The sequence below is a fragment of the Hemitrygon akajei genome, chromosome 7 (genome assembly GCF_048418815.1).
Source record: "Hemitrygon akajei chromosome 7, sHemAka1.3, whole genome shotgun sequence".
In the NCBI taxonomy this organism is placed as follows: Eukaryota; Metazoa; Chordata; class Chondrichthyes; order Myliobatiformes; family Dasyatidae; genus Hemitrygon; species Hemitrygon akajei.
Genome location: NC_133130.1, coordinates 38,641,808 through 38,667,446, shown reverse-complemented (window position 1 = coordinate 38,667,446; position 25,639 = coordinate 38,641,808). Strand labels below are relative to the sequence as shown.

Genomic DNA, 25,639 nt, shown 5'->3' with positions numbered 1-25,639 from the left:
TTTACTTTGATTAAATAAAGTAGGACCACCACCTATGCAGCACCTTACTCATTTCTGGCCTCCGAGCCTCTGAAGTGTGAACAAACCAATATTTTTAAAAAACAGAAAGCTGAGCAAAGCAAAGCAACAAAATGCTGGAGGAACTCAGCAGATCAGACAGCATCTAGGGAAATGAATAAACAGTCGACGTTTCAGGCCAAACTCTTCATCAGGCTGAGCAAATATAAGCAATGTTTATATGCTACAAAAATGAAGATTGCAGACATTAATAAATTGGTAGTAAGGAAATTTTACTGTAATTCTTAAGGTAATAAAATTGCTGTATATGACCTTACCAGTAGTAAAAAGATGGAGATGATAGGGAGAAGTTCTCAGAGATTATAGAGACAGGCTTCAAATGAAGAGTGAAGAAAAGTTGGATTTGAGGACAAAACTTAAGAAAAGTCATTATCCAAAGTGGCATGGTACTTATAAAACTATCAAATTTCAGACATATTGATCAGATTAGGCAGCTTATATTTAAGGATTCTAATGGGAAACCAGGAAAAAAAATAACAGTCTCTGACTAATTCTCCAGGATTCTGTTTAAGAGATATTTTGCCAGAAGTTTGGGAATTGCCTATTGTGGCTTCTCTCTTCATGAAAGGGGGCCAAAAATAAACCAAAGAAAAAAATATGAGCCAATTAAACTTGCTCAAATTGTAGTTAAAATACTAAAGTTTATATTATGGGATGAAATTACAAAATTCTTGATGTAATATAACTTAATCAGGGCCAGTCACCATGGATTGATAAATGGCAGGTCATGCCTTACTAACTTTAAAGAAATATTTTTTTAAATAGAAAGGGTAATTTAAATAGAGTTTGAAGAATCTTTTGATTAGGTACCACAGAGGAGAATAATGCTGCATGAAATTCTGGGAATGTGGCACAAGCTCTGATGACAAGACACCATTGCAGATTACAAAACAATTTATTAAGGTGGGAAATGAATCCTCTAGAAGTCTTGGTGGAAGAGCTGGAAGAGGGAATAATAGATAGATTTCTATTATTGATGAAAATGAAGTTTCCAAAATTGGGTAAAATTTTGAAAGGCAAGCACTAGCCACCATTCAGAAGAACTGACTAGTGCTTGGAAAATTTTATGTAGGCTTCTTAAGGGCCAGAAATATAATCTCAATCAGATTGGCTGCCATTATCAAGTTCAAATTCAAGTCCAAGTTTCATTACCATTCAACCCTACCCATGTGTACAGCTGAACGAAACAGCATTGCTCCAGGGCCATGGTGCAAAACACAGTCACAGACAGCATGTGTGATTCCACTGAGGACTCAGACCCTTGCCACTCTGTTATCCAATCTAATACCACAACACACAAGGAAAAACTCAACCCTTCATTAATTAAATCAGAAGATATCTTTTTTTAAAGTATCGTGTTGTTTATCCTGAGTCCCATCACTCCGGGACTCAGGATAGGACTTATGGTAAAAAAAAGTAAAGATAGCATGCATTCAGACTGTCAGGAAGGGCAGGCAGGTGATGGGACATAGTCGCACCAACAGAGTGAGTATCAGTACATTAGGAATGCAGAATCAAAAAGGGTAGCAAGTACGGTACTCAAGGTGTTGTATCTCAATGCGCAGAGTATAAAAGATAAGCTGGATGATCTTGTTGCACTATTGCAGGTTGCCAGGTATAATGTTGTGGCCATCACTGAATTGTAGCTGAAGGATGGTTGTAGTTGGGAGCTGAATGTCCAAGGTTACATGTTATATCAGAGGGATAGGAAGGTAGGCAGAGGTGGTGGCATGGCTCTACTGGTGAAGAATGACATAAAATCAGTAGAAAGATGTGACATAGGATCAGAAGATGTTACATCCTTGTGGGTTGAGTTAAGAAACTGCAGGGGTAAAAGGACCCTGCTGGCAATTACATGCAGGCCTCCCAACAGTGGCTGGGAAATGGACCACAGATTACAACAGGAAATAGAAAAGGCATGTCAAAAGGGCAATGTTATGATAGTCCTGGGAGATTTTAACGTGCAGGTCAATTGGGAAAATCAGGTTGGTAATGGATCTCAAGAGATGAGTTTGTTGAATGCCTGAGTTGGCTTTTTAGGGCAGTTTGTCATTGAGCCTACTAGGGGATCAGCTATACAGGATTGGGTGTTATGTTTTGAAGCAGAGGCGATTAGGGAGCTTAAGGTAAAAGAACCCTTAGGAACAAGTGATCACAATATGATTGAATTCAATGTGAATTTGATAGGGAGAAAGTAAAGTCTGACATAGCAGTATTTCAGTGGAGTAAGGGAAATGACAGTGGTATGAGAGAGGAGTAGGTCAAAGTAAACTGGAAGCAGATGCTGGCAGGGATGTCATAGTCTGTGAAGGAAGAGAAGTGGGGCCAGTTACCATTACAGGGGAGAAGGTGCTCAAAAAGGTGCTAAAGGTACATAAGTCGCCTGGATCAGATCAACTGCACCCTAGAGTTCTGAAAGAGGTAGTGTTAGAGAGTGTGGCAACATTAACAATGATCTTTCAAAAATTATTAGACTCTGGTATGGTGCCAGAGGACTGAAAATTGCAAATGTCACTCCAGTCTTTGAGAAAGGAGGAATGCAGCAGAAAGGAAATTATAGACCAGTTAGCCTGACCTCAGTGGTTGGGAAGATGTTGGAGTCAATTGTTAAGGACGAGGTGATGGAGTACTTGGTGACACAGGACAAGGTAGTACAAAGTCAGCATGGTTTCCTTCAGAGAAAATCCTGCCTGACAAAACTGTTGGAATTCTTTGAGGAGATTACAAATAGGATTGATAAAGGGGATGCAGTGGATATTGTATATTTGGACTTACAGAAGGTTTTTGACAATGTGCCACACATGAGGCTGCTTACCAAGTTAAGAGCCCGTGGTATTACAGGAAAGTTACTAACATGGTTAAAGCATTGGCTGATTGGGAGGAGGAAGCGAGTGGGAATAAAAGGATCCTTGTCTGGTTGGCTGCCAGTGACTAGTGGTGTTCCACTGGGGTCGGTGTTGGGACCGCTTCTTTTTATGCTGTATATAAATGATTTATATGATGGAATAAATGGCTTTGTTGCAAGTTTAAAGATGATATGAAGTTTGGTGGAGGGGCGGGTAGTGTTGAGGGCACGTAGGATGAAGAAGGACTTAGGCAGATTAGGAGAATGGGCTAGAAAGTGGCAAATGAAATGTGCTGGAAATGCATGTTCATGCACTTTCGTAGTAGAAATAAACATGTGGACTATTTTCTAAATGGAAAGTCAGTGGTGAGGAAGGCAAATGCAATGTTAGCAATCATTTCAAGAGGTCTAGAATACAAGAACAAGGATATGATGTTAAAGCTTTATAAGGCACTGGTGAGGCCTCACCTTGAGTACTGTGAACAGTTTTGAGCTCCTCATCTTAGAAAAGATGTGCTGGCGTTAGAGAGGGTCCTGGGGAGGTTCACAAGGATGATTCCAGGAATGAAAGGTTATCATACGAGGTGTGTTTGATAGCTCTGGGTCTGTACTCGCTGGAATTAGGAAGGATAAGGGGAGATCTCATTGAAACCTTTGGAATGTTGAAAGGTCTATCTAGATAGAGCAGATGTGGAAATGATTTTTCCTATGCTAGGAGAGGCTAGGACAAGAGGGCACAGCCTCAGGATAGAAGGGTGTCCATTCAAAACAGAGATGCAGAGAAATTTCTTTGGACAGAGGGATGTGAATTTGTGGAATTTGTTACCACATGCAGCTGGGGGGGTCAAGTCATTGAGTGTATTTAAGGCAGAGATTGTTCAGTTCTTGATTGGACATGGCATCAAAGGTTACGGGGAGAAGGCTGGGAACTGGGGTTGAGGAGGAGAAAACAAGGATCAACCATGATTGAATGGCAGAGCAGACTTGATTGGCCAAATTGCCTAATTCTGCTCCTATGTCTTATGGTCTATTACATTTATTTTCAAATATATACTTGGATACAAGTGAAAAGGGACGTGGCTGGATCTGACTTGAAAATATTTATTTAATTAATGAACTGATTTGACAGGTACTTTTGAGTAGATCATTATTCATATTTTAGTCATATTTTGATTTGTTAATAAATTACTATCTGGACCAATTCACATTTATATGGCATATATATGGAATTTTGTACAATGTTGTGTTATTTCCACAAGCTCTTTAAATCAAGTGGATTTTGTAACATTGTGTGGCTTCTTGCCTAATTATATTGTAAGATTATGTCTTTGTGATTCACTGCAATGTGGCCATCCTCCAACTCAAGAATGTCCTCTGACCTGGAAATGCTTGAAGATTCACGATTTCATCATGTGCCATTAGACAGTTTACATCTTTCTTTTTTACTAACAGTAAGTTTAAGAGTATTCTGATTTCAATGTTCAGCACAAACTCCACATGTTCCAACGAATCTTAATGAATGCACAGATATTAACGTTCATGAGGTTAAATTTCTTTATAATATACAACACTACACAGTCAGATTAAATTCTGAAAACAATTTCAATCCAACAATATATTTAGAACATGAAATCAACATGGTGTTCCAGTGGTGCTGTCCATTTTGGCTTGGTTGAACAGTGATGTTGCTGTTCAGATCAAAGTTGCAGTGGATCCTGTTAGACTATCTTCATCTTCAGGCTCCTATACCTCTTCTGCAAACTTCCTCATGTCACACCTTTTCCAGATATGTAACATATTCCTCCATCTTCTTATGAAATTTACACATTCGCAACTTGAAGCGATTAGCAGCGTTTTCCTAGTTTGGTGCTTCATCATTGTCTGGTCTATGAAGGAAGTGACACAAATATGAGAAAATCTGCAGACGCATGAAATTCAAAACAACACACACAGAATGCTGTTGGAACTCAGCAGGTCAGGCAGCATCTGTGGAAAAGATGCTTCGAGCCAAGACCCTTCCTCAGGACGGAAGAAGGGTCCAATAAATCTTAATCAATGTATTGATGAAAGGTCTTGGGGCAAAACATTGACTACTCTTCTCCATAGATATCACTAACCATATGTCTTGGTCCATTCACATTGACTGTAGCCTAGAAAGTACATCAATGCCTCAGCTTGCTCAGAATGCCAAGGAAATCAGCTTTCTGAAGAAGTTGAGGCCTGTGACTCTTATCATAGAAAGCATCATATCTGGTTACATTACAACTTGGTATGGCAACTGCTCTGCCTAGCATTCCATCCATCACAGAAACCAACTTCCCATCTACTGACTCCGTCAACAAATCCTGCTGCCTTCAAGCAGGATTTTGAGAGCTGTTGGGAAGGCTTTAAGCAAGGTTGGCAGGGGGAATCTCAAGGCCAAGTCTTTGGGTATACTTAAAGTGGAGGTTGATGGGTTCTTGTTTAGAAAAGTGTCAAGAGTTATGGAGAGAAGGCAGGATAATGAGGTTGAGAGGGATAAAGATCATGTATGATGGAATGGCAGAGCAGAATTGATGAGCCAAACAGCCTAATTCTACTCCTATATCTTATGGTATGATAGGATAGAGTTTTAGGCCAGATGATGGAGCCACTGATGTAATAGTCAATGCAATGTCCATACAGATTTTGAGGAACAATTAGCAGTAAATACAGTCAAGTGGATGGGATGAAATGTGTCTATTTTAATGCAAGAAGTATTAAAAATAAGGGTGATGAACTGAAAGCATGAATCAGTACATGGAATTATGATGTTGTGGCCTATAGAACATAGAACACAGAAACCTACAGCACATTACAGACCCTTCAGCCCACAATGTTGTGCCGACCATGTAACCTACTCTAGAAACTGCCTAGAATGTCCCTACCATATAGCTCTCTATTTTTCTAAGCTCTATCTAAAAGTCTCTTAAAAGATCTTACTGCATCCGCCTCTATCATCGTCACTGGTAGTGCATCCCACACATCCACCACTTCCTGTGTAAAAAACTTACCTCTGATATCCCACTTGTACCTACTTCCAAGCACTTTAAATCCATGCCCCCTTGTGTTAGCCATTTCAGCCCTGGGAAAAAAGCCTCTGGCTATCCACACAATCAATGCCTCTCATCATTTTATACTCCTCTATCATATCATCTCTCATCCACCTTTGCTCCAAGGAGAAAAGGCCATGTTCACTCAACCTATTCTCATAAGGCATGCTCTGCAATCCAGACAACATCCTTGTAAATCTCCTCTGCATTTTCTCTATAGTATCCACATCCTCCCTATAGTGAGGTGACCAGAACTGAACACAGTACTCCAAGTGGAGTATAAGATAAGATCTATATAAGATCTTATATAGATCTCATAATACCTAATGGCTCTTGAATTCAACCCCACAGTTAATGAAGGCCATCACACCATACATCTTTTTAACAAAACTGTCAACCTGTGCAGCTCCTTTGAGTGTCCTATGGACACAGACACCAAGATCTCGTTGATCCTCCATACTGCCAGGAGTCGTACTATTAATATTACATTCTGTCTTCAAATTTGACCTACCAAAATGAACCACTTCACACTTATCTGGGTTGAACGCCATATGCCACTTCTCAGCTCAGTTCTGCATCATAACAATGTCGCACTGTAATCTCTGACAACCCTTCAGAGTATCCACAACACCCCCAACATCAGCAAACATACTAACCCACCCTCCTACTTCCTCATCCAGGTCATTTATAAAAATCACAGAGGAGGGGTCCCAGAATAGATCCCTGTGGAATTATTCACTGTCACCACCTTTCATGCAGAATATGAACCATCCTTTGTTTTCTGTGAGCAAGTCAATTCTGGATCCACAGAGCAAGGTCTCCTTGAATCCCAAGTCTCATTACTTTCTGAACGAATGCATGGGAAACCTTATGAACCTTAAGAGTTACAAGGTAATGTTGCAACTCTGTAAAAGTCTGGCTGGACCACACTTGAAGTATTTTGCTCAGTTCTGATTACCTCATTATCGGAAGGATGTAGAACCTTCAGAGAGGGTGCAAAAGAGATTTGCCAAGATGCTGCCTAGACTAGAGAACATTTTTTACATGGAAAGGTTGAGTGAGCTGAAGCATTTTTCTTTGGGGGGAGAGAGAGAGAGAATTAGATGAATTGTAAATATAGTCTCAAACCTTTATGAATACTCCCAGTGCAAATCAAAGTCCATGGTGCTATTTCTTTCACGAGTGCCAACCCCATAACTCATTACTGACTGCTAACTCGGCTTCCAAAAGTGACTAAGAGTGCTTTAACAGACAAGGAAAGTTTTTTCAGCATTTAGCTAATGAGATCCTCATTGCATCTGTGTCTCACTTTTAATACCAAAGACTGTAGTCCACTAGGTCTAATTATAGCCATGGCTGGCCATTCAGATGGGTCAGGAATCTCAGAGGGCTCAAGGATCAGAAACTGCATCCTACCTGAAACTCTCTGTTAAGCCATGTATTCTAAAGATCAAGTTCTCCAAAGCTGTAACCACTGAAATGTGTGAAGACCTGTGCCCACTATTTCATCCTGCATGAACATCACGGTCTCTATGATCCTCAGTGGCCCTTCCACATGATCATTCCTAGCTGAAGCATCAGATATCTGCAGTACCTCCCAACTTGCTGTTTACTGCAGTATTGGAGAGAATACCCCGCCACTGTATGTGTGTAAAAGTAACTTCATCTAGCTGAATTCAGTGAGGAACAAGAGGCATTTTCAGCATTAAAGTTTACTGCTATTGGTGGCAGCTTGCAGCTCCTATTAGTTACCCAACTAGCAGGTCCCCACTCCTTCAGGGCTCAGCTGGTTGTGCATCCACACTGAAGAAAACATCCAGGTCCCTTCTACTCGGAACAAAGATCCTCTCCCTCTTCTGCGCAGGCTCCTCCTCTTCCCTGTCAACCATATTGAGTTTCTGGTGTCGGGCTGTTAAAGGGGAATGTACTTAAGAGAGGGACGCACTTCATGTTGCTACTAGAGCTACAGGTAGGATAAATTAGTGCAAATCCTTTGGCCCATCTGGTGCCGTTTGGTACATATTTCTCGCAGAGAGAGGGTTGTCCTACTTCTGTTGCTTATGTATTGTCGGTCAGTATCACTATTCTTTGGGAAGCGATGATATTGTGCGTTAAGTCTATTTGAAGAGCATGCTTAGCGCACCAAAACGGAGTAAGACCCAGTTTCTAAACACGAACTATCAATAACCTGAAGTGTGACATTATTCAGCCGTGACCCTTCTAAAATCATCCTTTCGTACATGAGACCCTCCCTACCGACTTTTCATAGCAAGAATTGCTAGCCCTTTGCGCTGTTCTCGAAAAGCAATAGTTCACAGCGCCTTAGCTTCATGCAAATAAAGAACTGTAAATATGATTTCAGTGGCAGAATGGTTACTAAAGCTCTGCTGACACTTCCGAAAGTTACAAAAAGAAACTCCACCACCCTTCTGTTTTGCATAAGGGGCGGGAGGAAATAACCTGCGAAGTGCTAATTCTGTTCACCGGTGCTGGACGTGGTGGCGTTGTCAGCGCCAGTTTGTGCCGGGACCTTGCTCTGACCGCCGCTGCAGGGGCAGCCCCCGGAATACAATGACTCGCGCGCCCTGCTCTCGCCCACACGCGCAGCCCCGGGCCGGGCCACACTGACCGGGGCGCATGCCAGGCGAAGTATTACAAAGGTAAACTTAAAGAATTCTTTTTAAATATATAAAAATCAAATGCAATGCAAATAGATTTTGGAGATAACAACCACGTATGAGGGGCGATTTTCAACTGGTAATGAGACAGTGGCTGGTGCAGACTAATATAGACCAGTCAGGCTGGATAGTGACATCCGTCCTGCTGTCCTGGCTGTCGGAGCTTCAGAGCTGTGCAAGCTCATCAACAAAGTAAGTTGCATTCGTCATTACAATTATTCGTTAACTTTCCCGAAGTCTGTGGTGGTAACTTTCATTTCAGATTTCTTTAGCATAACTTGTGTTTGTGTTATCCGCCGGAATATTGGATTCAAGGTGAAAATTGACTTCTTTTTCAATCTAGGTCTGTCATGTCCCGACTTGAGGCGGCAAAGAGCCCCATGATGCTTCACGTTCTTAAATCAAACTATCCCATTAGAGCTTTGGTTTAATAATTTAGCAAATGATCTAGCCACATTTTCCGGCTGAAACGTGCACGGAGAAGAAACCACAATAAAAGGTGAGTCAAGGAAATAAAGATAATTGAAAAGATGCAAAATATGTCGCACCTGTTCTTAAATCCTACACTCTTCTGAAAAGAAAAATTGCCAATTAATCAGATAGTCCTAAAGAATTATATCTTTGATTATGCATAAGTATTGATATTCTGCTCATTTGGTCATAGTTCGGATAATTAAGTTGGTTAGAACTTAATTTTCTTCATAAAATCCTCACCTTTCTGTTGAACATATCATGGACTAAATTGTACATGCGTAGGGCTGTTTGAATTTAGAACACGTTTGTTTGTAACTGTAGTTGTTTGCACGTCTGAAGAGTAATAAAATATAGGTAATTTCACCCAGTAATAGGCACAGGTTTTGTTATTCTGGAGGCTGGAGGTTGGATCGAGTGCAATTCAATTCTAACCAGTTGCAGTTCTAATTCCTAATTTCCTATATAGTTGCAATTTAATTCCTAATTTTCACTTCCAAATTTTTATTATGTGGCAGCAGTTTCGAGCTGTCTTGAGGACCTTTGTGAAATTCAATTATTTGTAAAAGATGGATTTATAATCGCCTCTCACAATATTATAACAGCCGTTTGTCAGAAAAACTATCGTCCATTTATGACAAGTGAAAATATGTAAACAATTTCTATTAAAGGTCTTATAAAATTTAAGGTTCTCTGATGGCAAGTTAATTTAGTAAAGTTGGAAAAATAATACTTCCTGTATTTCACAATATATGCACCTAAACTAGAAATAAAAGTCTGTGCATAGCCTTTACGTGTTATGAGTTAGTGTGTTCAAATTAAGTCTTGATTTTATTTACATTGATGAGATTAGTTATTCATAGCACAAACATTTTACTGCTGCACTAATTTTAAAATTAGGAGGTTTTAATAATGTATGCTTATGACAAAAATGTTAGTAATCTATGAAGACAAACATCTATACTAAAACTAGACAGTAATTCACGAGAAAATTACACACAAAATATAACACAGGAAATAATACATAGTGTGTTTTAAATGATCATAAAGAATAATGAATATATTATTCTCTATCAGATTAATCTACCTACGGCATGTAATCAGCCTTTCAACTTGACTCCCAGTGTTCTTTGAATGGTAAACCTAATTCACATGACTAGTTAGTGCTTAACATAGTGCTATCTGACTTATGGCTATCACTCAATATGATGTTTCAATTAACTATCAGAATGACTTTGCTTCACAAAACTAGGATTATTGTACTATTTCAACCATATGGAATATGAATAAGTTCATTTAAGTTGAGTTTATTTACAATATGTGACATTTATGAACAATAGTCATATGTGAATATATCCTTTTTCAAGAAATATTGACTGATAGTCATAAAGTTAATTTTTGTAACACAATGCAAAATTATGAAATTAAGAATAATTTGTAGCTATTTCCGAGCTTAAAAACCCCATTTTAGGTTTTGACATATCTAAACTTTATCAATTAAGACAATACTTGTTATTTTCATTTTATTTGTAGTTGTGCCTTCATTTTTTTGATAGTGTGTTTTCTGCCAAATCAGCTGGTGCTCAGTCAACAAGGCAGCAGTAGCCTATTCTCTATATAAAAGCATGAATTTTCCTGGTTATTGTAAAAACATTTGGCAGGCTAGCAGGATTATTGTTTTGCATAATGTTATTTTGCTTATTTATCTACTCGTAGTGATAAGATTGCAACTGGCAGAAATGCAATCATTCTGCCAACAAAATCAACCCAAAATGTCATTTCCTTCACACCACACAAGCATGTACAGTACATATTGATTCAGAAGTTATACTTTCATTATGTTTAAATTGGTTTCATGGTAATCAGTTATTCTTCAATAATAATGGTTATCAGAGATTGAAGAGTAATATTTGTTAAAAGTATGTGTATCAGAAATGATCACACCAACTATGGCAGTTGGATTCATTCTAGCACTACTTGTCATGAATGAGGGGATCAAAGAGTGTTTTTTCTTCTGCCCCTGTATTCTGAAATTAAGAAAAATAGATAACTTGTTTTCCTACCATTGAGCTTCCTATTTCACTGGATATCTATTTTCTGCTACCAATTCCTTTGTCAGATTGTGACTCTTCTCCCCAAAGGCAGAGAATATTGGGAATCATAAAAACAGATATAATCAGCAGCTTAGGCAGCATCTGTGGGAAAAGGATAATTTTTGGTCTATACCGTTTTATACAACAGGCAGACAGCTTATCAAATGCAGCACTAACATAATGAAAAGACAATTTACTTTGTCTTTTCCCTGCTTTTCTCCTTACTCTTTACAACATACATTTGCAAATAGTCATTTCCCTTTTAATAGCTGACTAGGTTCTGTTTTTGGCATTGTTTTTAGCAGTTGGTGTAACAATTCTGAATAAAAGATCTTCTAATCTCTCATTTTTAGAATAATTTTTATTTGTGTTTTATGGACAGAAACTCAGTGAGAATGATTTTCTTCTCTCTTCTCAATTACAAATGAATCAAAGCCTTTACTCTCCATTACTACTTTATTTTAGTCAGACTACATAACAAGGGAAACTTTTTTTTCATGATTGTAAACCTTCTGGAGTTCCTTGAATGGCTCCCTGATTTCCTTTGTTGCTTTATTTTGATTTCAGTCAATTTTGCAAGTTCTTGGCTTCTCCCAAAAAGTTTTTGGTAAAGAATAGACATCATTTTACATAATGGTATATATTGTGAATGGGGTCTGTTCAAATGCTGACTAGGGCCCCAGTGTCTCACTTTTAGCACTGAGCTACGTTATGGAATTCCACCAGCATGTACTGTAGCAGTAAACCAGATATATGACAGCCATAGAGCAAAGCATCTTAAATTCCCACCTTTGTTACTAAACAAAATAATTTGTACTTGCCATACATCCAAAACAAAAATAAACTAAAGTACCTGTTGACTTGCCCAGACCATCATCTAGGTTAAAATGATTTGAGCCAATTTTAATTTCTTTATCTCTAATTGTAGGCCCTATATTTTCTGAACAAATATCAAAATGTTTAACCAAATAATTACATCAATTCCATTCTGGATTGACAGGATAGTTCTGCAAAGAACAAATATTGACTCAGTAGGCCAAAACATCATCTACTGCATTAATAAATGATTCTATGATTTTATTTATTCAATTACAACTTACTTGATTTCCAGAAAATGATGAATTTAGCTTTTTTTCAGCTTACAGAGGACAGCTGATCATTCCTATTGAAAAGTTACAACCTCATGTTATGCTATGATATTAATTTAGTTTCAAGATTATGCTACAGAAAAGAACACAAATAGTTGTTATCTAATCATTGTTTTTAGATTGTGCTGGAGAATTAAGAGTATAATCATTTCAGAATTCTTTCTTAACAGAAGAAACTAGAGAGGTAGTTTGATTACAGAATAGCATACACAGTATGCGACGGCCATAAAGATGAGAATCTTGCCCTGAACCTACATATATTATTTTGCTTAATGTTTACTCTGATATTAGTGTTGATCTTACTTTCCAACTACATATGCCTGTTTTGTTGGTAATGACCTTATGCTTAATGTCTTTGTGTAAACAGATTTGTTGTTGCCGTGTTAGGACTGTTGCATATAATTTGAATGCATTCACCTCATTTCCATCACTGATTACTATAAAAATAATGTATCCATTCCATCTCAATAAATACATACTGTAATTTCACATAGATGTTAAAATACAAGACTGTTTGCACTTTGAGCTGATCTTTCAGTCATCTAGTCTGCCCTTCATTTCCCCCAACAGTAAACATACTATTGCTTAAGGCTATAGCCTCTCAGTGTGACACAATTCATTTTTAAACCAAGGTGCCCTTTTAGTTATAGACCTTTTGCTAATTTTTAGTATATTTAATATAATTTATTTGAGACTGGCTAGGACAGAATATTGTATTTCATAAATGTAGAACAGTTAATGTCAATTTTAATTATTTCCACTTAGCAAACTGTTCTATTTATTTTACTCTGCTAAATGTCTTGTTTTTCTTTTACATTTATTTATAACAGAAAAAAATCTATCCAGGAATTAATCAAGATTAGTTGCGCAGAAATTGATAATAGCTTTCAACTCATAAAGCCTGATGTGATCCGCAATACCTGCATAACTTTCTATTCCACAATGTAGGGTCATCTGGTTTATATTAGGAAGTATGGAATCAATTGAACATAACAACCAAACCAATAATATTAATAGCATTAATAATGAGTGGAACTGCAAGCCATTTTGCATTACAGAATATGTACATTTTGAAATGTATGTGAAGTATTTTTTCATATTTTGAAAATATATTAAATCTATTATCTTTGAAAGTAATAAATGTTTCACCGCCCATTTAGATCATATTTTAAATTATGCCAAAACCTTTAGGAATTTAAAAAAAACATAAATACATTTGAACCAAATAAAAACATTGTTAATTCAAATAATATACCCACTTGATATAGATAGCAACTGAGTAATAATGATTGAGGGACTTTATTGTGGGGCATTTGTGCTGAATCCTCAGCTAAAACAAAAAATGGGGTGTATTCAAAGTGGTTAATTTATAAAATTATATACTCTATATAAATAATTAAAATATCCTGCACAATTTAACAGAAATTAAAGTTATAGGATTTTTAATAGAAAGTATACTCCCAACATTTGGCAAGCTATTTATTCAAGCAAATTTAAGCATGAAGGAAAACATTATAACTTTGAAACATCCTGAGTATTTATACAATTGAACCATTGAGTAAGGTGGGGTAAGAAGTGAAATTGCAATAATCCTTGCATACTTTATATTAAATCTGTAAACTAAATCACAATTTACTACCAAGTGACTTACTGTATGAATCATTGTACAAAGCATACAAATTAATCAATTATTAGATATGTTTTGATTACATAAGATGGTAGTAATGCAATTATTAAGTAAAATTTGGCTTTGTACTAATCCATTGTACAAAAGAAAATATATTCTTTGTGTTTATGAGTACTAAATGCTTATGTGGAACCAGCCAACAGAACATTTGTTGGTGATATTTTACAAAAGATCAAAACTTATCTGTACAACAGAAGTATAATTGCATATGTAATGTTTTTGAGACTTTAAACTAGGAACAAAGTTGCAAAGTAAATATCTAAATATCAAGTAATTGTACAATTCCAATGGCTCAAAGATGTGAAAATTGTATGACCTTCGACCATTGACATGTTCCATGTCTATCAAAGTTTACAGTTTTCAGGTCGGTAAGTTATTTGATTTTCAAACCTAACATATTGCAAAACTGTAACTGCTTGCCTATGTGGCCCATCACCATCACCACTACACGTATACATGCTCTTCATGTAGCATTGGGACGTCACTGACAATTTCTTTTGCATTTTGCTTATTTGGTTATGCAACTAACCAACCGTTCTGCCACAGCGGGAAATGGAACATAGCAAATGTTAAGTATTTCAGAAATGTTATGAAATGGGGAGTAACCTCTGTAGATGTTATCTTAAAAACTTGAGCTCCACGGGGAAGTACCATATTGCGATCGATCTTTTAAAGGGAGACACGGATTGGATCTGTTTGTAATATCTTATATAAACCAGAGTTACAAATCACTTGCAATCAGCGGCTTCCTATGGCATACCTTGCCCAAAGTTCCTAATAGTAGAACATTGTTTTGGACCGTATATGTCATGGTTAAAAGGGGAATGAACAGAAATCATTAAAATGGAGTTTCACAAATCGGAGGTCGGACCGATATGGTTCGGTCAGATCTGTTATATTACCAAAAAGGTTTGATTTGCTCGAGTTAGAATGGCTTATGTGTGTGACTAAAGGCGACTCGGGGAACTTTTTATTTGCACAAGGGGATTTGAATATTTATAAAAATTATAACTAGTGACACACGACGCTGGGAAGAATATTTCGGCAAAGAACTAAATTTTTCAAAAACGTTATTCATAGCAGAATTGATAGTAACAGAAAAGGTAAATCTCCACATGTAGATATTCGATGCCAGGTTACGTATTTGCACTTCACTTTTAATCCTGCCTTAGTAGGCAAAATATTCTATTTATTTTGGGAATAATTGACAGAGTATTGAACATTGCAAGGGAGGTACCACGAACAGTTAACTCGAGTTTCCCCTATCCATAATAAATGGGAATATTTGCAGTTACATCAGTCGCATTCGTTAACGTCTGACAAATTAAATATACGCAAACTGTTGGTTAGAATTATAGTTTTTAAATTATAATGATTTAGTTTTGAAGGCTTAAAATATATTTTGCTTAAATTATGAAACATCGTGAAATGAAATATTACACTACATAATAGGTTGTAATTTTCCAATATCAATAGGAAGGACCTACTATCACTTCAGTTTGCTTCGACATCTTGGAGCAATCAAGCAAATTAAGGCCGGTCGACCTACCAGCTTCTCGGGTTAGTAGTAGGAGGTTGTCAAAATACGGGGCAGCCATTAGTAGAAACGTGATATCCATTCATCAGCAAGTCTAATCACTGGTCAGGCTCAGCCGAACCCTCAAGCCTTCCATTCTCAGATATACAGCCCCGGCAAGAAGGAGTTTACAAATATTGTCAAATTGATTCTAGTACTGTCATTGAGTCCGTCATTCGCCGTTTGCCCCACGAAGCCTTCCTTTGCTTGTTTTGCTCTCTGCTTAAAGAACAGGATTAACTTTCACTCATAATTGAACAGGCATAGAATACCGATGAGATTTTCCATGTCTCTTTTTAGCAACTATAATTTTCTATGTTCTAAGTATTCAATGCGTTATTGGTATAAATATTTTGCGTTTACTTGAGAATCCAGGAATCCACTTCCTGCTTTCTAATAATAGACATATGCTATTTTTATTAACCCTAATGCTTTATTGTCAGTATTATTCGGTTCCTCGGCGTTTCTCACTGCGTTTGTAATATGTCAGTATTGGTGAAGCGAGCAATCCGGCGTATGGAGTGAATTAGGGTGAATATGCCTCAGTGTTGTTGTTTTAAGATCCAAGCTCATGATAAGCAAACCTAATTGGTATAAGTGACAGAGCTAATGCGGAAATAGCTGTATTGTTATTCTCTTGCTCTTTCCTTTTTTCCCCTCGCTTCCGGATTAAAAAGAATATGTTGACTTCCACTTATAATAGATCTCACCCTTTAAAAAAAAACAGACTAAACACGTTATACAGTGCATTGCGTTATTTGTGTATGTGTGGTCAAAAGGTATGGAAAGTATTCTGAATTTGGACTTGTGCAAAGGTGCAAACTTTTGATTCTCCCCTCGGGTGCACTATAATATTAATAACGGAATTAATCTCCGACTTCGCCCATGTAAAGGGTCTATCCAATTTGAAGCGCCCCTAATGCACAGCAGACCCGAAATAATTCCGTGCAACAAAATCGCGCACAAGTGCTAGCTCACAGTGATCAGCGACCGTTGAAATATAACAAAAATGCTAACTTTTGGAGATTGCTAATATTATCTGAAATCTAAAGTAAACGACTTAATAATGTGTTTTTTTTTTCCTTTGGAAAATGTAGTGAACCCCTTCTGCGAAGCCTTTTTAAAAAAAATGGGTTAAACACAAACCATAAGCAAATACATAGAAACATAGAAAACCTACAGCACAATACAGGCCCTTCGGCCCACAATGTTGTACCGAACATGTCCCTACCTTAGAAATTACTAAGCTTACACAAAGCCCTCTATTATTCTAAGCTCCATGTACCTATCCAAAAGTCTCTTAAAAGATGCTATCATATCCACCTCCACCACCGTTGCCGGCAGCCCATTCCACGCACTCACCACTCTCTGAGTAAAAAACTTACCCCTGACATCTCGACTGTACCTACTCCCCAGCACCTTAAACCTGTGTCCTCTTGTGGCAACCATGTCAGCCCTGGGAAAAAGCCTCTGACTATCCACACGATAGTTCAGAATAAGTCGAAAGGAATTTCCGAAATTAGTGAGATGAATATGCAGGTTTGCCGGATAAGTTAAAAATGAAGAAACTGATGGAATCATAAATTAAGTAGGCCCCCTTTACTCCGCTCAGAAGCTAAATAAATATGGACAATTAAGTTGTAACCACAGCGGATAATTTATTTGTTGTGCTCGCTAAACATAATATAAATGTTATGTTTTCGATAATGGTTTGCCTGTGTAAATGCTAGTGGTGAAATGCTTCGATAAAAACGAGAGCAGTTTTAGCTGCAGTGAAACGTTTTATTTCCTATGTTATCAAAAGATCCCCAAGCTGGGGCTGTATTGAAAACTGGCGATTCGCTAATAGCTACTAAAGGCTTTGTTTCCCAATAAACTTATCTGTGTGGTTTGCCTAATTTACCGAAGAGCGGGAAGACGAAAGATTTTTCAGCTCGTCGCCGGTAAAGAGAATATTATGAGCGTTTTGTAGCAACTATGACTGCCGCGTAGAGAGTGTGCGAAAGCTAGAATGAGAGATTTAGTTGCGGTTTTGAAAGTAAACCTGTCGGAATAAGCATCCACGCTTTGTTCTGTTAATTCGATAGGTACATTCTAGCCTTGTTTATGATTCAAAGTGCTCCTGACCAACACGTTTGAAGAGTTCATTACTTGCATGGAGAAGCACTTGGTCGATCCAATTTTCTGGTCTTTGCTGAAGTTGTGACCGGTTACCGCAGATTTGCAACATTGCTCCTGGCAAAAAAAAAGCAGCTGTTTGCTTATTCCAATCATTGCCCCCACACAAAAAATACACACGCACACACACCATCACATCATCGCCATTCTTACCTCCCCTTTAGTACCGAATGTCATGAAACGAAAGCTCACTTAAGGATAAATCAGGTGTAGGTTATAGTAATCGGCTGTGGCCTTTAATCTCCTCTCCTACGCGAAAAGAACGCATCACAGCACTTTGCGAATTTCTTAAAGTAAGTTTACTGGGGGAACATATACCGATAAAAAATATTGCGTAGTTATTTTGATGAAATCTTAGAACGCTGAACTGTAGCTCTTCCCTTAACGATTTGTGAGAGTTCTTGTAAACAAAATAGTACTTCCATCCAGTGAGTTGTTGGCTACACTTTGAAGTACACTCGCGTCTTTCCAATGCTACACCAACTAGCGATATCATGCACACTATTGTGGTGAAATGTTACATGTTTGTTTAAATGCGGCTATATGATCATTTATGTTCCTCTATGAAATAATGAGTCGATGTCTGTATTATCAAAGTCATAGTTCTATGCAGCCTCGACTGAATGAAAAATAGATTCGCTCGACGCCCTCCCCGTTAGAAAAGCATTATGGGAGTTGTATTTCAACTGCAAGGGTCAAAGTATTGCGGAATATCAAAGATGTAACTACAGATACCAGATCCCACCACGATCACGTCCCCGCGTTATTTCCAGATCACTGGCGCCACCCTTGTGTTCTTCTGCATCGTTACCACGGGAAAAAAGTGCTTTTTTGCGCGGCTCACTGCGATGTCAATCATCCAAGGGGCTCCATGAGGTCCTTGTCAGAGCAACTGAAACAAACAAATAGGCAGCAAAAGAACAACAAGAAAGATAAGTTTGTCATAAGACTAATAAAGCGGATCTTGTTCTCGGTGTAGTCGATTCGATTGTCAGGCCGGAATCGTATAACGCAGTGCAGTGTTACAAGGTAGGTTTTGAGTAGAGCTGGAGCTGCAATCTGTTAGCTCAGCGAAGGAGACACCTCAAAGGGGATCGGGTTACTTTGAGTGACAGCGTTTCCATGGCAAATAATTTGACTAACTATTGTCTTATCCTCACTATCCGTAGGTCAGATAACCAACCAATCAAATCCTACATAATGACTATTCATGCCAACTTAGAATAATATTATTAAAAACGAAGGGAGAACACTCTGGACGTCTTCAAATGCAGTGTGTTGGGACTTCTGTGAAAGAAAGATTTTTATACGTCTACAACTAAAAAGTACTGGTAGAGACCATAACCTTCAATTGAAGAAGAGACACAGAATACTTTTTTTTCCCCCATTGAGGACCTGGATGTGTTTTTTAGACTATCTCAAGGCGGGGGAGATATGTCGATGCTTCCAACTTTTGGTTTTACTCAAGAGCAAGTGGCATGTGTGTGCGAAGTCCTCCAGCAAGGAGGTAACATCGAGCGGCTCGGCCGCTTCCTGTGGTCATTACCAGCCTGTGAACATCTGCATAAAAACGAGAGCGTTCTCAAAGCCAAGGCCGTGGTGGCTTTTCACAGGGGCAACTTCCGCGAACTCTACAAGATCTTGGAGAGTCACCAGTTCTCTCCGCACAACCACCCCAAACTGCAGCAGCTGTGGTTAAAGGCTCACTACATCGAAGCCGAAAAGTTGCGGGGGCGGCCGCTGGGGGCCGTGGGTAAATACCGCGTTCGGCGCAAGTTCCCATTGCCGCGCTCTATCTGGGACGGCGAGGAGACAAGCTATTGCTTCAAGGAGAAATCGCGCAGCGTCCTGCGGGAATGGTATGCACACAACCCGTACCCTTCGCCTCGGGAAAAGAGGGAGCTTGCCGAGGCTACCGGCCTCACCACAACACAGGTCAGCAACTGGTTCAAGAACAGGAGACAGAGGGACCGGGCCGCCGAAGCCAAAGAAAGGTACGAGTAAGTAAAGAAAAATAAACTTTTTAAAAACTTATCTCGCTTGGAGCAAACCGCAGCGTTTCTTGTTTGCAGCATTCTGACTAATCCTGTGCTTCCTCCGCGATTAATTCAAGAGCGATTCACGGCTTTCAATTATACCCACGTCCCTTAAAAAATGAAGTACGACCGAGCTGACAGTGATATCGGAAACCAGAACGGTTCTTGTTTGTGTTCAGTAGAAATCTCCGCACTGTTCCTGAAAGGCGGATGATGCGGCTGAAAAAAAAAGTTTTGTAAAACTTTTCTTTTCCTAATGCCAAGAACCGTTAAGTAAGGACGACCTGTACGGCGTGTCATCTTGCTATTCTGACACACGTATGTATTATATTCTACTCTCCCCATAGGTCACGATAGCAAATACACGTTTAAAATTGGCATTTATTGTGCGTCTGGTCATAGAACGAGGTCTACGTGTTTTGGTTCGGTCCATATAGCGAATATTTTTATAAATTAAACAGTTTAGAAATTTGAATTCAACAATGGGTAACTTTCTTAGCCACTCCCAACGTCATTCATCCACCAACTAATGCTAATAAATCAGAAAACTGAGAAGCCTGAGGTGTTATGTGATATTACAACCTCTGGCTCTCGGTGTGTAGTCCGTCAAGTAAGCGAACGCACGTTTTGGGTATTTTGTCATAAATGTATTAATAAATGTTAGTTGTTAAGTTTTGCGCTTCTACGATTGGGAAGACACTTTCTCTTTATTTTTTTGTTGTTTCGTTCTCCACGCAGAGAAAACAGCGAGAACTCGAATTCCAATGTTTCAGCCGGCGGCCACAACCAAATGAATCCTTCAATGAATGGGAACAAAAACATGCTAGCGAGCTCGGACGAGGAAAAGACTCCATCCCAAACGCCAGATCACACTTCGAACAGCCCCGCACTGCTATTGGGATCTCTGGGCCAAAGCTCCAACTCCAGTATGCAGCCATTGCACTCTCTGGCTGCGCCCCCGGGTCCTAGTGCCGTTGCGGTACCCAATTCAGATGTTATACACCATCATGCTTTACAGGACTCTATGCTCAATCCCATGTCGTCCAATTTAGTTGACCTTGGCTCGTAAAAAAAATACAAATTTCCTTTTATCTTCGAACAAGTAAAGACACTCTCAAGATTATCCTTTATATATTTTACTTGACATTTAAGCGATGTGCATAAAAAAAACTAGCGGATATTTTGTCAACCAAGGGAAAGAATGATGGATATAGCAATTCGAGTTTTAAGGTACTGTATTAGATCACATAAGAGATTGGTGCAGCAAAGTCTTAAGGTTTTTTTATATAATGGATGATGATTTGTTTAGACAGAAACGTTTTTATTGTACTGGTCACTAATTCACGATCTGGAATTCTTGCTCCCACTTAAAATTACACTACATATCTATATATCCAGGTTAACAAGAGTGAATAGGTTTGTAATCGCGTGCAAAGCGAGCATTTTAAGTTTTGATAAAAATAATAAAAAATCACGCTGTAGGAAGATCATTTACCTGTAGGTGAAACCTGTACAGAAAGCTGGCTTTCCTGTAGTAGAATGCGTGGAACGTTTAATCGCAGCTGTATTGGACTGAAACAAATCAGTAAAAAAATAAGCAAGCATTATGAATTATATCGGTCTACAAGAAGGAATACTCACGCGCTGGATAAGAATTGTTTTATTACTGTTTATATTACGTGACTACAACCTTTGGGGGGAAATTCTGCTTATTTTATAATAAAAATAAGACACATCTAAGGTCTGAAACGTTTACTTTCTTCCCTCCCGCCCATCAAATACTGTAATAAGCTATAATTTAATTATGTATATTTTAATATCAACTTCAAAGTGGTTTTATATTTCACGATAAATGCTAGACTGCTTCTGCAATGAATGGTAGCCTCTTAGCAGTTGCCTTTCCCGTAACTATGCTTTACGCTAATAATACGCATTAGGTATAAACTAAGTGTTGCCATCGTATTTGTACGAATGTTCTAAAGAATTATTTTAATCTGATTATGGCGTTATAATTTTAATATTCATAAACTAGTAGATTGGATTAAAAATCAAATGAATAAAGGCCCTTTAAAATATTATAACTAAACAGCAACATGAGCAAAGTCCTATACAAAGTACACCTCTTTATTGTAGCCGCAAATAATTTTCTGCTCTCCTTCATAGCCGTGTATACCGCTTAAAGCTATATTTAATATGTTGTTATTTAATTACATAAACAAAATGAAATATGCATTTGAAAGTTATAGCTATGAGCTGGGCTTACGGCGTGTTTCTGGGACTTTAACTCTCTGTATTTTAATATATATCGAAAGCAAGCGTTCTCTCTGTTGTATTTAGTTTCATTCTTTTCCTCGAAGTGCGAGTAACTAAAGTTACTTTCATAGCCTCTTCCAGCAGCTAAGGTGATATGCGTACTCGTATATGCGTGGGGCAAAGCAACGTGCCACATCTGGGATTTCTTATGCTCCAAGTGCTGGAATTAAATTGTACTGGTGAATGTGCGATCGGTGATAAAGAAATGCGTACATTGAAGGTAGGCGCTATGTGCATGATGCATTTAGAGGCCTCTCTTTTACATTTTAAGTTTTAGAGCCAGCAGTGTTTTCAGTGCAGCAAAATCTAGTGGCGAATGAAGCTAATTGAACGTTTATATCTGCACTGGGGAAATAAAGCATACAGAATATGTGACTCGTGGGATACGCAAACTATAAAAGCTAGTATAAGTAACAGCAGCCATTTGTTCCCAGGTTCTTACATTGCGTTTATTAAGACTTGGTATCTTTAAGGTTTTAGGTAGTTCTCTTCTTTCCGTGTCTGGTCGCAATTATAAATCCTATCGTCTAGCAGTATGTAGATCTCCATCTGTCCATTTGTTGTTGCATGTCTGTGGAGTCTTGGCATTCTAAATTCTCATTTTTTGGATGCTGATCTTTACTGATATAAATATATGTATATATATATATATATATATATATATATATACATATATATATATATATATATATATATAGAGAGAGAGAGAGAGAGAGAGAGAGAGAGAGAGAGAACGAGATAGATAGATAGAGAGCATCAGAAACGTACGATGCTCACTAGGCACTCACCATGACCAGAATTTTGTTTACATTTTGCGGTATATCAATTCCGATTGTTATGAAACGCCATATTGTTTTAGTTTTATGCAGTCACCAGTCGTGATAGGGTTACTTCCCATTGCTTTTGGGGTGATTTTGTCAATAAACAGATCACTGCAATAAAGGAGGAAAACTTGTTTTTTTTAAAAAAGTTAAAGTGACGTAGTTTATGGATGGGAATCGCTGGTGGATTGGTTACTGACAGGCTTTAAGGGAATATTACAATTTGAAAATCATCTACACACAATATATCACATATCTGTAACCCAATATGCGGGATATTGTTTTTATAAAGGTTACCTTAAAATCGCCGACCAGTGTGTTGCCATTTATTGACTAACAGTCGTCGTTCATAGTAGCCTAAAGCCTAAATTGCGTCACTGGCTCATTCATACTAGAAGGTACTGCTCTTTTTAATGTTTATATACTCTTCAACTGCCATACACTGAGAGTTCCGTGCTGTATTCCAACATGGGCAATGAAGCTACAAATTCATAAATATACAATGTTCCTGTGGCTGAGTAAACCTATTAAATTACACGATCCTCAAAATCAGCGATGTTTCTCTCTTATAATTCTATTAGACTCTCCTGTTGTTTTAAAAATCTGATTTAGTTGAGGGAGAAGCAGCGAAGAGTGGAGGAATTATTACTACTTTATGTTTAAGAACGAGTCGTGTTTAATGGTGCGTGCTCAGTCGGAAGTAATTATAGTTGAAATAGACGTGAACTTGCGTTATCCATCCTGCACAGGCGTTGTGAAGTTTTCAAGTCATTTCCTTACATGTTAATGCTTGGCTTAATACTGAATAAATCTAAAATAATTCTGCTTTATACCACAGAAAACATTTCATTGTACAGAAAATTTAAATGCAATTTATTCTATTCCTTCCTTTGACATAAGCAATATAATTATGTGAATAAATGTACATAAAAGATTAATCAATATTTAATCGATTTAATCCCACCAGTCTGATTATATTTAAATATCCAATTGATTATGTTGTAAATAGATAAAATACATATTAGTTGAACGCAAGGTGCAAATTAATTTAAGTTAATTCCAGTGTGAATGTTTTTAAGCAAGTCATTTACATGCACATATATTGTACACGTGTGTATTTTAAAATCTCTTTTGACGTGAGTTTTATTTACTGCCCGTATTGGATCGAAATAAACATAGCCCATAGGTTGCCAACCAAATAGCGTTTTTCAAGAAATTAGTGTATAAATTAATACATCTAGCGGAATTGTTATATTATCACGGATATAAAGCATCTCTAATATTAATTAATTATTACACGCAATTAACCGTTCAGTTATGTTGATGGAACGTGAAAAACAATGCTTCAAATTTGGATTAACAGTAGGCCAAAGTGAGATTTCAATTAGAATATACGTCATATACCAACAAGAAAAAAACGTAATTATAAACAATGGAAACTATCTCTCCACGATATTTAATAATATTTTAGATTGACAATAAAATATATAAAAATGTTTATATTTACATTTCACAGGCCAAATTCGAAAATAATAGGGGATGTAGGCGTTCAGCATTTGATAACGATTTGGCTTCACTTCATCTTCCTTTCTCCTCCTCGTATTGTAGACGAAGATGTGCATGCGTGTTTACTTAACAACTGACGTGCACAAGTTAAAAGAAGCAACGATGTATTGTGTAGGTGAAGGTCACAAATTTACGCAAGCAGAATCAGGATCCATACGACACAGAATCAGGTTCGAATACGACACAAGACATAAACGTCTTATATACAAGTAAGGAGAAAGAGAGATGCAAAGGGGGGGGGGGGAGCTCTGAGAAGGCCAGGAGAACTAAAGGTTACCACGCATTTTCCGTCCAAAAAGAAAGCAGGCCATTTATCCAGAGAAACTGAATTCTGTCTAAGTGGATATGCCCCACTTTCGAAAACAGCCAGAGCCCCCTGTAGGTTTGCAATGTTACTAGTTTAGAGAAGTATTTTAACAAATACTTGGTTCCATTTTGGTTCCTTTTTTTTCCCATTTGATTGACTTCATTATCGTCAAAGAGTAGCTATATGTACTACATAACTCAGTTACGCGTGTTTTAAAAATGAAATGCGCTTTGAAAATATGTAGCATCTCGTTCAATAAATTTGTATTTAGGTAGAGTGGCGCATATGTCAGTAAAATAGCCCATTGAATCAGAGATGAAAGAATTATTTTGAAAAGGGGCATTTGAAAAACTTCGTCCCTGCAATAACTACGATACAGTTTGTATTTCCTGACTGAAGTGATAGGTTTACAGGTGGGCCAAAGGGATTTTATTAATGCCCTTGCCTTTACTAAATTGTACCAGGGGATGTCGCTCCTCTTATTCAAATACGCGCAGAGTGGCAGAGGTTTTTGTGCAAAAAGATTCGTGAGTCAGAGATTTACTGTGTTATCAGCAGAAATAACGTTCACAGGTTGCTGAAACTATTATCGATGAAATCAATGCTGCTCAAATGTCAAAGAGAAGTTTCACCATTTCCAAAGCTCGTCATTGAATAAGGAGTAATGGTTAAAATAATTAGAGCATCCCATTAATAAAGATTAAAATATGCAATGCAATATATATGATCACGTCAAATGTCGGTGTGAGTTGAGCATGGTATGGCAGCGTT

At 37.9% G+C, this 25,639-nt stretch overlaps 1 protein-coding gene and 1 long non-coding RNA gene across 6 annotated transcripts; one reads left to right on the top strand and one right to left on the bottom strand.

Moving 5' to 3' along the window:
- Positions 1–1,892: 1,892 nt before the first annotated feature.
- Positions 1,893–24,749, bottom strand: LOC140730365 (uncharacterized). The gene is made up of 3 exons (XR_012099570.1): positions 24,503–24,749; positions 21,357–21,433; positions 1,893–4,809 (listed from the first exon to the last, which is right to left on the bottom strand). It is a non-coding gene; the product is annotated as an uncharacterized lncRNA (long non-coding RNA).
- six2a (SIX homeobox 2a) lies at positions 8,329–21,601 on the top strand. 5 transcript variants are annotated; one of them, XM_073050684.1, is made up of 4 exons: positions 8,329–8,654; positions 9,016–9,171; positions 18,995–19,819; positions 20,600–21,601. In XM_073050684.1, the coding sequence occupies exons 3-4, from the start codon at positions 19,260–19,262 to the stop codon at positions 20,928–20,930; spliced, it is 891 nt and encodes a 296-aa protein (XP_072906785.1). In that variant the 5' UTR covers positions 8,329–8,654; positions 9,016–9,171; positions 18,995–19,259; the 3' UTR covers positions 20,931–21,601. The 5 variants fall into 5 exon arrangements, with proteins under 5 accessions (XP_072906785.1, XP_072906781.1, XP_072906782.1 ...); XM_073050680.1 differs by having other exon boundaries at positions 18,995–19,825; XM_073050681.1 differs by lacking the exon at positions 8,329–8,654 and adding an exon at positions 8,767–8,864 and having other exon boundaries at positions 18,995–19,825.
- Positions 24,750–25,639: the final 890 nt, after the last annotated feature.

What these genes read in the sequence shown, in the direction of transcription:
- six2a (XM_073050680.1), top strand. Translation starts at nt 19,260, where the DNA reads ATGTCGATGCTTCCAACTTTTGGTTTTACTCAAGAGCAAGTGGCATGT. An exon ending in GAAGCCAAAGAAAGGTACGA is followed by an intron (nt 19,826 to 20,599) that starts GTAAGTAAAGAA and finishes TTCTCCACGCAG; the next exon opens with AGAAAACAGCGAGAACTCGA.